Below are 11,996 nucleotides of genomic sequence, written 5' to 3' on the forward strand. Positions count from 1 at the left end.
CAAACAAATACACATGGCCAAATCTTCCAAATATCCGAATATCCAAATATTCCTTACCTTTTGAGATCAACCTTCTTTTTATGTCTGGGTGTGTCCCGAGCTCCATAGGGAAAGTTTTTCAGGAAGTGCTGCTTAAAATCTCCAAGGTATTCTTTATGGAACCATGCATCCTACACAAAGACAAGTCATTTTTTAGTAAAACTTTTTTTTTCTCCAAAAACTGTGTGACATTTGTGCGCTCCTCATCTCACCAGTGCAGCTTGGTGCTCCTGCTGTGGTGCCAGTTTTCTCAGCAGCTGCAGAATAGACAACACCTGGAACATTACTGACATGGCATCTGGGGTGAGCAGGTGAGCGCCCTCTGTGCTGTTCCAGGGACAGTCACTGGTACTGGCTTCCACCCACACTTCTAGTAGAAGAGGCACCAGTGTGGCTGCAAAGGTCTGTACAGCCTCAGCTGAGTCCAGACCCTCTCCCGCTGCAGGACCAGGGTCCACCTCTGGTCTATATGGAAAGAGAACAAAATGAAGAATATGTTAAATATGAGATATAATTGTACTGAAACAAGGTTAATAATTTGTTATGTCACATACAACTATTCAAGAGTTTGGAATTGCTTGCAACTAAAACTTGATTTGGTATATTCAGCTGGCTGAGAGGACTATATTCCTGAATAGTATTTCATGCTTTTAGGTTGTAGAAAGTCCTCTTTACAAATAGATGTTTTATTTTTTATTAAGGGTTTAAAAAAAAGTTATGTTCTGTACATACACCAAACACTGGCTGTAGTGTGTAGACTGTAGTTTGTTTAATTGTTTCCTGAGTTTCTGGGCAACAGTAGTTTCTCTTACAATTAACAGCCTGTTATAACAGATGCCAGCCATGTTCCGTTAGCTGCAATCGGAAATTTCACCACTAGACGTAACTAAATCCTACACACTGGTCCTTTAAATGAGAATGTCAGAAATCACCAGTCATTGGTAAAATAAACTGGAAGCTTGGCATCAAAATCTGTGCAGATTTAAATAGGAACAGGTTCCTGTTTCAGTGCACAAGAATGCGTTTAACAAACTGGAATTAACAAGTGTGTTGCTTTCGTAAAGCTATTCTTAAATATTAGGAATACTACATTATTCTCCGCTGTCACGCAGCACTGTAGAAACATCGAATCAATGAAGTTTTATCAATGAATCATTATTCTTTTAGGGTCAAAATTGTTTCAAATACAAATAAAACATTTGGTGTCTGAATTACACAGTTGTATCCATGTTAAAACAGCCATTATTGAAGGAGAATAACATCAATATAACAGGACATTACAAACTTTTGAATGTCTCTCATTCATATTCCTTGTACTGTACCGGAGTCTAAAGGTGGACCGTGGCGTTGGTTTGGCCCCAGAATGCTCATACACCTTAACTTTGATTTTGCTGTAGGTGAGCTCTTCCCAGTTGAGATACAGAGGTGTAAGCCTGCCTTCGCCACTGGAGCCAAACACTCCTTCAGCCGGGACAAACATATCACCTTCCTCCACTGGTCTTTCCTCAACTACTGCCTGCAGAAAGCGTCCAAGCCTGAAGTACAAATGACACAAAACAAAGGGTTAGCAGCTAGAATTATAATTTAACTAATCTCTTCAGAATCAGTATGCACATGGCCTCCATACCTGAGGAGCACTGAGAGCCGCCACTGCTGGCTAGTCACAGCCCTGCTAGGGTTGACTGACAGCGCCCAGGTCCGTCCCTTAGCATCCTGAGCCTTTTTGGCTCCTCCACTGTTTTGCCTGTGAGAGATCAGCTCTAGGAAGTTTGTGAGGAGGACTGCAGGCCGCGCTGCTAGCAGAGCAGGGTAGTGATCCAGCAACACATCAAGGACCTTCATGGCGTCCTCATGGATGCCCGCCTCGATGTGGGTCATGGCACAAGACAGGTGGGCGCTGAGGAGAGGGAAAAATGGAGCCACTCGTTCTGCAGGCACAGACTGTGCAATGAACCTGGAAGCAGTGCACAGTTTGGGACAGATTAACGTTGACGTTCGAGAAAGAAACAAGGGTTCTTTTTACCTTATTGTTGTCTTTCTGTATCACAGCTGTGTCACTAACCTGAGCACACGCGTAGCTGCCACACGAACGTTGCCATCCTTGTCTGTGAAAACAGCCGCCACTTCAGAAAGCAGGCGAGAGAGATGCTGCTCTAACAGAGAGGGATTATGGGACAGCAACTCTCTCAAACCCAACAAGGCAGTATGTTTCACATTGGCGTTGTAGTGGTGCAGCTGAGACAGGAGGTCCTGGTGAACGGGGGAGGAAAGGGAGAGAAAGCAGACACAAATGAATTTGAAGCGGAAGCATGCTGGTTAGTTTGCTCACACGTGAAACACAGATGAAGAGCTTACATTGATACCGAGCTGTCTGTGTGTGGTGGGGCCACTGTCCCTCTTCAGCTGCTCAGATAGATGGATTCCCTTTGTGCGGAAGTTGGTGTTGGTGGCATTATCAGCTTTGGGCTTCGTCTTTCCCACCTTTAACTTGACCTTCTGGAAGTCATCCTGCCTCTTCTTCTTCTTGGACTTCATATCTGCTTTCTATGACGTTACTGATGAGGGGAAAGGGTGGAACTGAATGAGCGCACTGATTTCGGTAAGAAACTGGAACTGGAGAAGCATTAAAACACACATTTGTGCTGCACAAACAGCACAAACTGCTCGATTTTAGTCACAACAGGAACAGATGCACCAATATAACGTGAGCTCAGTCAGATAGCTTGTAGCTAAGTGTCTCGCAGCCTGGTTCAGCATCAATATGACAGCTCTTCATGTCGCTTACCACAGAAAAAGGTCTTGTCTTCTACCGTCAGAGGTCAGTGCGGCATTAAAACACCCACTGCTTGTCTAGAGCTGAAGAGTAGCCCCCCTGATAATTATCAATACATGTAAAATATTCTAGGTTCAATCTCGTGCTGCAGCGTCGGGTCCTCAGTGTGTGTACATGTTTACAAGCCTCGTTAGATGTGTCGAGCTCACCGTCCGCGGGGCTTACAGTATAATAATATAAAGATATTTTATTTTTAATTGTTTTCAATATTTTATGCAACCACTTTTAATTTAAAATAACAAAACATAAACGCTGCCCCCAAGTGTCCTGGGAGATATTTGTAATACCTGTTCCGTTTGTTGCAGCAGGTTATTACGGTAGACCCCGGTGTACAAAACCAACGCACTGTATAGTTGCCCGCACAAGTGCCTTAGAAAAATTAACGTATTAATTTCTTATGCCTGGCAAATTCCTAATTGAATGCGACACATTTTATTTAGTTTTTTTATATCAAAAAAAGCATATTTGGTTTTGATGTAAAGCGCAAAAATAAAATAGTTACATTTTGTGAACTGGCGAAAAGCACTGCTACCAATTCTCCCCGAAGCGGCCGTCGGCATTGTTGTCTGCTAGCTGCTAGCTGAACTTGTGGTTGGAGCAATTCGCAGTTTGCATTAAATATCTTTGGTAGGGTAGGTAATATATTAACTTACTGGTTTTCAAGTGGAGACACATCAGATATTTGGAGTTTGGACTATATTATAGTACTATAGTATTTTGAGCTATCGTAATAATGTCGCTCAGCTGGGCCTGAAATGAAACCACACAAGTAAAACGAAAGTTAAACTAGATCATAACGTACTAAACACTGAGAATATCTCTATCTTTAAGGGGAGTTACTTGGCATGTGGATGAATTTTTTATACGGTCTCCTTCTTTATCCCACAGTGGAGAAACTGAGGAAATGGAGGCTCAGGCTTCAATCAACCATCCTCCACTAAAAAATGGGCCGCAGCCGAATCAGAGGAGAAATGCGAGGGTGAGTGTCACTTTGAGGCTTTACTTCAGCACCACAGTCGACACACTATCCATAACTAAAAACACCACAGCTAAAAGTACACCTGCATTGCCTCACATGTATGGTGCTGATCGTCCATGAAGGAATCGTGATTTCCTTCTGATATTTCCATATTATTGATATTGTACACTGGCTGTTGTGATGATGTTGTTGTTGTTGTTGTTGTTGTTGTGCCTGATGGAGAGAGCCAGGCGGCAGCAGTCCAGGTGGACTTGGTGCCAGCCTCTGTGCTCTCAGGCCTGGTTGTGTTTGTGCTGTGGTTTATGAAGAAGACCCCACTCAGTGGTCTGGACCTCACACCTGTGGCCTGTTGTCACTGTTGTGGTTTAAAGGAATTTCTTTCTTCTCAGATTTGACATTGAGCTTTATGTGTGATGTGAACTTGGTTCTCTGAACCAATGTGTAATGGCAGGCTACGTGGGTTTTACTTATGAGTGAGTGCTGTCATGCTCAAAACCAAAAAGACTTCATTTCTAGCTTCAAAATGTTCTTTTTAAAAGTTACTTGCATTTTTACATAATATATAAATAAGCTGCAAAACAGACTATTACTGCATTGATAACTACACACTAATAAAACCCAGTCCCATACATCCCATTGTTAAACTTTATAATCACCTGACTGAATTTGCTGTATAAGTTAATTCATAAAATGCACAAGGGAATTTTAATTTATATTCAGATATTTTACTTTTATGATCTACATGCAGCATTTGAATTTCCCTTGTGACTTGCTGCTTGTTTCTGTCTACTATCTCCTTCGCTTGTCTGTTACTAGGCTTGATGAAAGGGTATGTTTGGGAGTTTTATTGTTTAACAGGTGCCTTCAGTCGAATGGTTGGGCTGAGGGCACAAATCTAGCTGGAGCTAGCTCCATGTTTTTATATATTTAAAACTGACACCACTTTCTTTGCTCTTTCTGAAAAGGGGCTGAATGTTTAGTTGTTATCGCATCATTTGTGTTTGCTGTTTTTATCTGTCAAACCTTGATTCAGGGCTCCCAAACACAGCTCGCTGGGTGTGAGGCCACAATACACAGTGGTAGAAGAGCAAAGATTTGGTCTCTCATTCTCCTGGGAATGTACTGAGGTCTTGACCTCAGTGTTCTTTTAATGTGGCCCCTGTTGACATTTGTGCATATTGAACTTTTGTATTTTAGCCTTTATTCAGTATATCAACTCTTTCTCTTTCTTCCATATTAAATAAGTAATGAAGTGTTGCTGTTCTACATTCTCATTTATGAGAATTTAGACTAATAACCAGACTACATCATTTAGACCACTTATACACTTGTCTCTGTGACTGTCGCTGCTTGACGCAGGGATCATGGAGAATGAGGAAATGCTCTATGGCATATATAGTGTGGCGGACATGGACGAGGAGTTCAGTCCTCTGCTAAGTGTCATCCTGTCACTAATGCCTGTATGTGTCTCTCTCCTTCATGTGGGTTTATTCCCTCCATTGACAGAGAAAGCAGCCGCAGCATTCTGCTGATATAGGTAAGTCCTTTATATACGGTGCCACTGTCAGCGCTGAGAGTTGAAGCTTGAGATCTTGACTTCCTTGCTTCATGTCATGGGTGGAGTTGTGTTCACCACTCTTTCAGACTTACACTCTCAGAGATGAAGGCTGTTGTGGTGCCATCTATGGTTTTGGTCTTTGGACATCAGTGTTTGCCACTGCAGAAATAGTCTTGCAGAACATTTCCAGTATCTTGCCACAACTTTACTTTTTAGAAAATCCAATTTTCAACATTGAGAACATTGAAAAATATACTGAACAATTTTAGAAATGCCAACTCATTCTCTTAAGATGTTGCTACATTGAAGACCAGCACCATAAGCTCCATAAGTCTTTAGTGACACCTATATGGTCTCAAAACGGCGGGACATACAGTGGTACAGCCATGCATCTGCGATGGTTGCTGATAAACTTTTAATGCACTTTTTGTGCTGTGATCGTTGTACTGTTTTTTTGTTTTTGTTTTTCCCAATAAAATATTTTTAATACTGCTAAATGCAGTATTATTTTTTTTATTCAGTTGCCTGTGCTACACTGGCTCGAGTCATAATGTGCTGTATTACATTATTTCTTAATACAAGTATACCTTACCTGCCTACTAGAGTATTTTATTTGCGTTCACAGTTGGACTGCTTCATTAGTGCGACACAGGAGTGATACTTCTGTGGTTGGGCACAATGAGAAGTGATGAATTTTAGGAGTTGGTGTACTGCAGCCCAGTTCGGGTCTAATTGGGGGGTTAGCCGAGAACTGCCGTTTCCGTCTTCCCCCAGGCTTCAAAAGCACACATGAGGAGTTTGGGTTTCTTATGGTTGTTCAGTTATTCTAGACAGAATAAATTGGCCATCAGAGACTGCTGGTAGTGTAAGAACACAACACACTGTCTTAACCTCAGTGTCTTCTTTACTAGGATTATTACGATTACAGCTTTCTCGCCAGAAATTTGTAAGGAAGTGGCTCATTGAACTAGTTTGTTGGACCTTGTTGTCTCACTCATAAGTTGTGAACCATTATAAAGCTTTTGCTTTGTGCTGACCACTGTTGTGTTTTCCCAGTATTCACCAAAGGGACATCCATACAGACCTTGCCCTCTCTCAGCAAACAGTTGAAGGGGGTCACAGAGTGTATCATTGGTAAGCAGGGGTCCATTTCCACATACATCAACGTAACCTCCTTCTCTTCCTATATATAAATGCATAACCAATGATCATCATGTGTCTGCAGGTCTTCAGTATGTGTGGGAGTACCGCAGTCCCAGTAAATCTGTCCCACCACACTACCAGTGCAAACTCTGTGCCGTCTCCCGCCTGCAGCATGATATGCTTGCCCACGTCAAAGGCTGGAAACACAGCTTCAGATACTTGGTGAGTATTGTTTCTCAGTCTGTTTAAAAAACGTGACTTTGCAAGTTATTTGTAATATTCACACATGTATCTGCCTTATACACAGAAAAAGGCCCATGCTGACAAGGTCACCCAAGAAGAAGAAGAGGCCATCAAAGACCCTGCTGTAAGGAAGGCAATTAAAGAGGTTGCAGCTGAGGTGGAGAAGACAGAGGGGAGGGGACAACTCAAGGTGAGTGTTGGGGCTCATATCACTGGAGCAGTGGGTCAAAAAAGGATTGTGATATTGGCTTGATTGTCGTTCTTATAATGATAACTGTGCATTAATGTCTCTGGTGAAGAGGTGCTTTGGCTTAGAGATGTTGCTACACGTACTGGTGAAGATCAAATGTGATCTAGGAGGTCCAGTTTAAGTGCTACATCCACAAACTTGACGCCTTAAGCACCAAAACACTGCAAAGTGGTTTATATTTCTATGAGGCAGGATGTCAAAACTGAGCCCCCACTTTCTCATCGAAATGAATGAGAAGGCGGTGGTTTCTTCGAAGCAATGCTATGATCAGTCAGAACATTCCTAAAAATGGATTTCACATTTTTCTCTTTTGGCTTTTAGGTGATTCTGAAGGAACCCTGTGAAGTACCTGCTTTCAAAGGACTCCGTAAGTTGCTGTGTAGTGATTTAGTTTAGTAATAAAGGATTTGCTGTTGGTTGGTTACTTGAGTCTTGAAAGTCTCATATGTCCTGTCCTCTCTCAGGTTCTGCTGCTCCTAAGGTTATGCCTCCACCAGCACCAGGGATGGGACTAAAGGGACCGCCATTTGGTGAGTCATTTTTATTATTGAAGCATAATCTGTGTAATAGTGTGCATGTATGCCCTTTTCTATGTAATTACTGTTTGTGTATTTAAATAATGTAGTAAATGAATATGTCAATCTCACAGGTCCGAGGTTCTCCGACCCGAGGTTTCCAGGGGAGTTTCCTCCTCAGGGTGGTCCTCTCTCTGACTATCCAGCTGGAGACTATGGGGAGACTGGCTTTGGAGGCTACTCGACCAGGCAACATTTCCATGACTCTGGTATGGATAGAAGACCTTTCCCAGATGGTATGGGTCATCGCCCAGCTGGAGATGTTTTTGGACCAGGTGGTGGAAGAGATGGCTATGGAAGGAGTGGAGTACTGGAGCAGACCCCAGGCAGAATGTATCCTGATGAATACCGGGGCAGCCAAATGGGGAGAGGCTTAATGGACAGACCAGTGGACAAGCCACTGGACAGGCAACTGGACAGGCCACTGGACAGGCCAGGCCTAATGGGGCCAGCTCCAGAGAGTAGCAGCCATCCTAATGCACTACTCACTTACCTGGTATGTCTCCTTCTAATTTCTCTCTAACTTACCAAACATATTTGGTTAAATTACTCACATTTGCATTTAAACATACAGTAACTTGTCAAAATGTATTTTTAGGATACTTTCCGGATAGAGAATGAGAGTGACGCACAGCTGGTGCTGAAGGTGACACAGAAACTAACAGATGTGCTGATGGAGTACAGGCTGAGGAGCGTATCGGCGGTAAGGAGCTTGATTATACAAAAAACAATCCTGTCGTCATATCTTGAATTTAAAATCAAATGTTAAAGACAACTCTTGCGTAGTTGTAATTTAATTTAGAATATTATAGTATCAGTCACTCTGATTTTCAGTTGTTTTAACTCATTATTTAAAGTCTATTTGGTACCATGTGCATTGTCTCTTCCTAAATGTTCTGTCTTCTCTGTTTCCTCCTCAGGGTTCTAGTCTTAATAGCTTGTCCATGAGCTCCACAAGCTTCTCCTCCACACCCTCCAGATTGTCAAACAGTAGCGACCGATACTCAAGTAGTCTCTCAGGTATGTCAGTCTCCTCTCAAACTTTCCATCTGAAGCATCTCAAATGTCAAACAGTCATGTAAGTATATAGTGTAGAGCTGTTAATAATCTCAAAAATGAAATGTCACGCTATTGACAAGCCAACCGCAGGGGATGGCAAGCCACAGCCAGAGCTTCACGTTACATCACATTATCACATCGTTTCCAGTGTATGTTTTTTAAGATGGGAAAGCGTCCCCAAGAGGCTAGGCTGAAGAGACTTGACACAGCAGTGCTGCTCAGCATCCCTCAATTCACAGCCCAGGATTACATTACCACACAGGAGAAAGTTATGCAGCCTTTGCCTCACTGGCTCTGAATCGAAACACCAGGGGCCAGATGCAACTCTTGAGATTCGTGACTAAAACTGTGTATCTCAACTTATATCTCATGTCCACCTTATCATTTCACCCGCAGTTATCTCTTGAAACTGTGCGTACGCCTGGTTTCAAGTATGTGGGAGGTGTGCATTCTCTCTGCACATTAGTCTTGTAGTAGAAAAACGGACTGGTCCCGATTATTCCAGTACACTATGGCTGAGGGGTAATGGTATTTTTTGGCTGGAAGATGCAAAAGAAAATTCTTTTGCTCAGATTTAAAATCGCATTGAAGTCAAAATGTGAGTGAGACACCTTTCTTTGCTGCCCTTTGTGTTTACTGTTCACATTGTCTCCCTGCAGGTCCATCCAGATACTCTGACGGTCCATCCTCATATTACAAATGACCATCACAAGATGTCACACCTCGATCTTCTCATCGCTGTCTTACATGCGCATCAGACAGAACTGTCCAGGAGTTCAAAACTATTGATTTTATGTAAATTTTTATGCTTCTAGATATAGTTTTTTCTGTTGCTACTTAGTAGTCTTTTTTAATGTCTTTGACTTGGAAAGTTTTACACAAAATCACGTGCATGTTTAACTGATCATAAGTGTGTGGCCACTGTGAGTTTCCCAAGGTCCAATTTTATTAAAAGTTATAGAGAAACATTTGTGTGTGTGTTTGTGTGTGTGTGTGTTAGAACCTGAAATCGTTCAATCCGAATGTGACTGCAACTTCCTTCTTTAGAACATGTTCTTCAGTTCTTATGCTACATAGACAATAATGGAGGATGCCCCAATAGGTTCTGAATGCAGTCCCAGAACTGTTCCGAGACACTTTCAACTTTCAGTGAATGCATCAAATAACTTGAAGCATCCCATGATTACGGTGTAAAACATATCTATACATTTCCTCCTGGCTGTACAGTTGAGGTTGATTCCGACATAAAAAGCTCCCAGCAGTTTCTAAGTGAATCCTGTTCAGAGATGTAGCCATACACCGTCAGATCACTGCGGATTTTCACTTGGAAGCTCTCTTGGTTTAATAAATGGGCCATAGATCAGAGTAAAAAATAAAATTTATTTTTAAATGTACAGAGCATTTACAGAGGAAGTGTATGATTATTGAGTATGATGAAAACATTAAATAACTGAGTAAGTACAGTAGGAAGACAAAATTGATTGGAAAATAAAGATCTCAGAATCAGTCTTTGGCTTCGGTGTCTGCATTCAAACATTTCTTGCCAAGATGTCCTCCATCTGCTTCACATTTATGCAGGTAAGAAGCACTTTAGCCCCCAGGAAGTCCTGACCATGGAGCCTTTGAGCCAGTGCAGCGACCTTCTGTGATTTAAAGTGAACCACAGCCTCACCAATACCCTTGCCGTCAGCGTCAAGCAGTAAGGTGATACTGTGTTTTTTAAGTCCGAATCTGCGGAAAAGGCTTTTAATTTGGTTTTTCTGTACATTTGCGGGCATGTTGCTGACAAACAGGTATGTCTGAGCTGCTGGGTCCATGTTCTTCCTCTGTGCTACCAATGACTCATCTGGTCCTGATTTTCTTTTTCGACTTGGTTTCTTCATTGCGTCTGGAAAAAGATTCTTAGGATGGGCTTTGGCCATCATGTCCCTCATCATCTTCTTTGTTATTGATGAGACTTCAATGGCATCAGAGCCCACGTGGCAGCCATTGAGATTCATTGCATAGTCAAAATCCTCAACGCGGTTAAAAAAAAGAAATGCTGTGTCTGTTCGGTTGCCTTCCTTGTCAAGCAGATGTAGTACATTTTTGTGTGCAATGTTTGGACATCCAAGCAATTCTTTTATTTCAGTCTTTGTCATTGTTTTGGGTAGATTACTGACCATGACCGTGTAGTCCACAGTTGATGATAAGGCAGCAGTGGAGTCACCGTCAGATCTTGGCTTTTTGGGCGATTTAAATGACCGGCGGTTGCCATGATGTCTCTTGAGCCACGGTGCAGACGTGGATTTGTGTTTGTGGTTGGCAGTTTCCCTAAGAGGGCTTTGCCTGGGTTTCACTCTGTCCCCAACACCCAAAGCAGTCTCACATTCTTCCAGTGCACCGGTCCACATCTTCTCAGTGCCTCCACGTACCTCCACACTGATGGGACCCAGTGACTGTTGGTTGAAGAGAAGAGCTTTGCATGCATCCTGCTCGCTTGCGAACTTCACAAGGCAAGCGTGGCCAAGTCCCAACTTCACATTCACTATGACTTCCTGTACCGTCAACCCTCTGAAAAAACGGCTGATGACCTCTTTTGTAGCAGAAGCTGGCAGACCGAAGAGCCTGACGTAGCCTGGTTTTGAGTTCAGAGTTTGCTCTGGTCTCCACACTTGATCAGACACAACTGTGCTTTCAGTCTCAGGGAAACCAACTCTTGGCACTGCTTCATTGTTTTCTGTTTGTTGGGACGACTGGAGACCTTGAAGTATCGTACAAATCCCGAGAAGAAAAGCAGTACTGGAATCAATTGCATTTGAATCTTGTGGGTTTGACGTTTCTGGATGAGGAAGGTTTTCAGTGTTGGGATTAGTCGTCCTTCCAGTAGGTGATTGACTAGAAGTATTTGGAGTTTGAGACAATCCATTTAAAGGTAGCGGATTTGCATCTGGAGATAGATGGGGTCTCTTGGCAGTGAGCTGCGTGGGGGAGGGTTTCTTTCTCTTTAACATGGACTTTAATTTTTGCTCCAGCTCGTCCATGCTGCTTATGTGCAGAGTCACCATTGACCCTTTGAGAAAATTGCCAGTGAAGCGCATGGCAAGCTGGGCATCTTTCTCAGTGGTGAATGCAATGAAAGCTTCTCTGAGACTTCCTCCCACTATGTACACTCCACCGTCGGGTATGTGAAGGCATTCAAAGAAAGTCCGTATATCTTCAGTACCTGCCTTCACATCGAGGCCTTGCATTCGCAGGATTATGGTCATGTTTCATACCAGGTCAGGCGGGTGTCTGAAAATTAAGACAACAATGGTGAAAAACACACACACACACAC

At 42.7% G+C, this 11,996-nt stretch overlaps 3 protein-coding genes across 6 annotated transcripts in view; 1 reads left to right on the forward strand and 2 right to left on the reverse strand.

Annotated features, from left to right (window-relative positions):
• tex10 (testis expressed 10) overlaps window positions 1–3,227 on the reverse strand; it is a 10,688-nt gene extending 7,461 nt beyond the window's left edge. The window contains exons 1-7 of one of the 2 annotated variants that reach the window (XM_035673182.1): window positions 3,160–3,227; window positions 2,395–2,594; window positions 2,102–2,289; window positions 1,667–1,993; window positions 1,362–1,574; window positions 252–504; window positions 58–170 (exon numbers count right to left, since the gene is read on the reverse strand). In XM_035673182.1, coding sequence (XP_035529075.1) covers window positions 58–170; window positions 252–504; window positions 1,362–1,574; window positions 1,667–1,993; window positions 2,102–2,289; window positions 2,395–2,574 — 1,274 coding nt within the window. In that variant the 5' untranslated portion in view covers window positions 2,575–2,594; window positions 3,160–3,227. Of the gene's footprint in view, window positions 1–57; window positions 171–251; window positions 505–1,361; window positions 1,575–1,666; window positions 1,994–2,101; window positions 2,290–2,394; window positions 2,595–2,824; window positions 3,133–3,159 lie in introns of those variants that run through there. The other variant, XM_035673181.1, reaches the window with a different exon arrangement.
• A 169-nt stretch (window positions 3,228–3,396) lies between these two features.
• Window positions 3,397–9,647, forward strand: si:ch211-197h24.6. Of its 2 annotated transcripts, none has more exons than XM_035672489.1 (12): window positions 3,397–3,504; window positions 3,761–3,851; window positions 5,358–5,388; window positions 6,466–6,543; window positions 6,635–6,774; window positions 6,860–6,985; window positions 7,367–7,412; window positions 7,510–7,575; window positions 7,695–8,116; window positions 8,219–8,323; window positions 8,541–8,640; window positions 9,339–9,647. In XM_035672489.1, exons 2-12 carry the CDS (start codon window positions 3,777–3,779, stop codon window positions 9,380–9,382), a joined length of 1,233 nt encoding a protein of 410 aa, XP_035528382.1. In that variant the 5' UTR covers window positions 3,397–3,504; window positions 3,761–3,776; the 3' UTR covers window positions 9,383–9,647. The 2 variants fall into 2 exon arrangements, with proteins under 2 accessions (XP_035528382.1, XP_035528383.1); XM_035672490.1 differs by having other exon boundaries at window positions 3,407–3,499.
• Window positions 9,533–11,996, reverse strand: part of rbm12ba (RNA binding motif protein 12Ba) — a 4,582-nt gene continuing 2,118 nt past the window's right edge. For both annotated transcript variants that reach the window (XM_035672488.1, XM_035672487.1), the window contains exon 2: window positions 9,533–11,952. In XM_035672488.1, the coding sequence (XP_035528381.1) occupies window positions 10,209–11,927 (1,719 nt within the window). In that variant the 5' untranslated portion in view covers window positions 11,928–11,952 and the 3' untranslated portion in view covers window positions 9,533–10,208. The remainder of the gene's footprint in view (window positions 11,953–11,996) is intronic.

Source organism: Morone saxatilis, unplaced genomic scaffold (genome assembly GCF_004916995.1).
Source record: "Morone saxatilis isolate NCDOM2014 unplaced genomic scaffold, NCSU_SB_2.0 Contig24, whole genome shotgun sequence".
NCBI classification, from domain to species: domain Eukaryota; kingdom Metazoa; phylum Chordata; class Actinopteri; family Moronidae; genus Morone; species Morone saxatilis.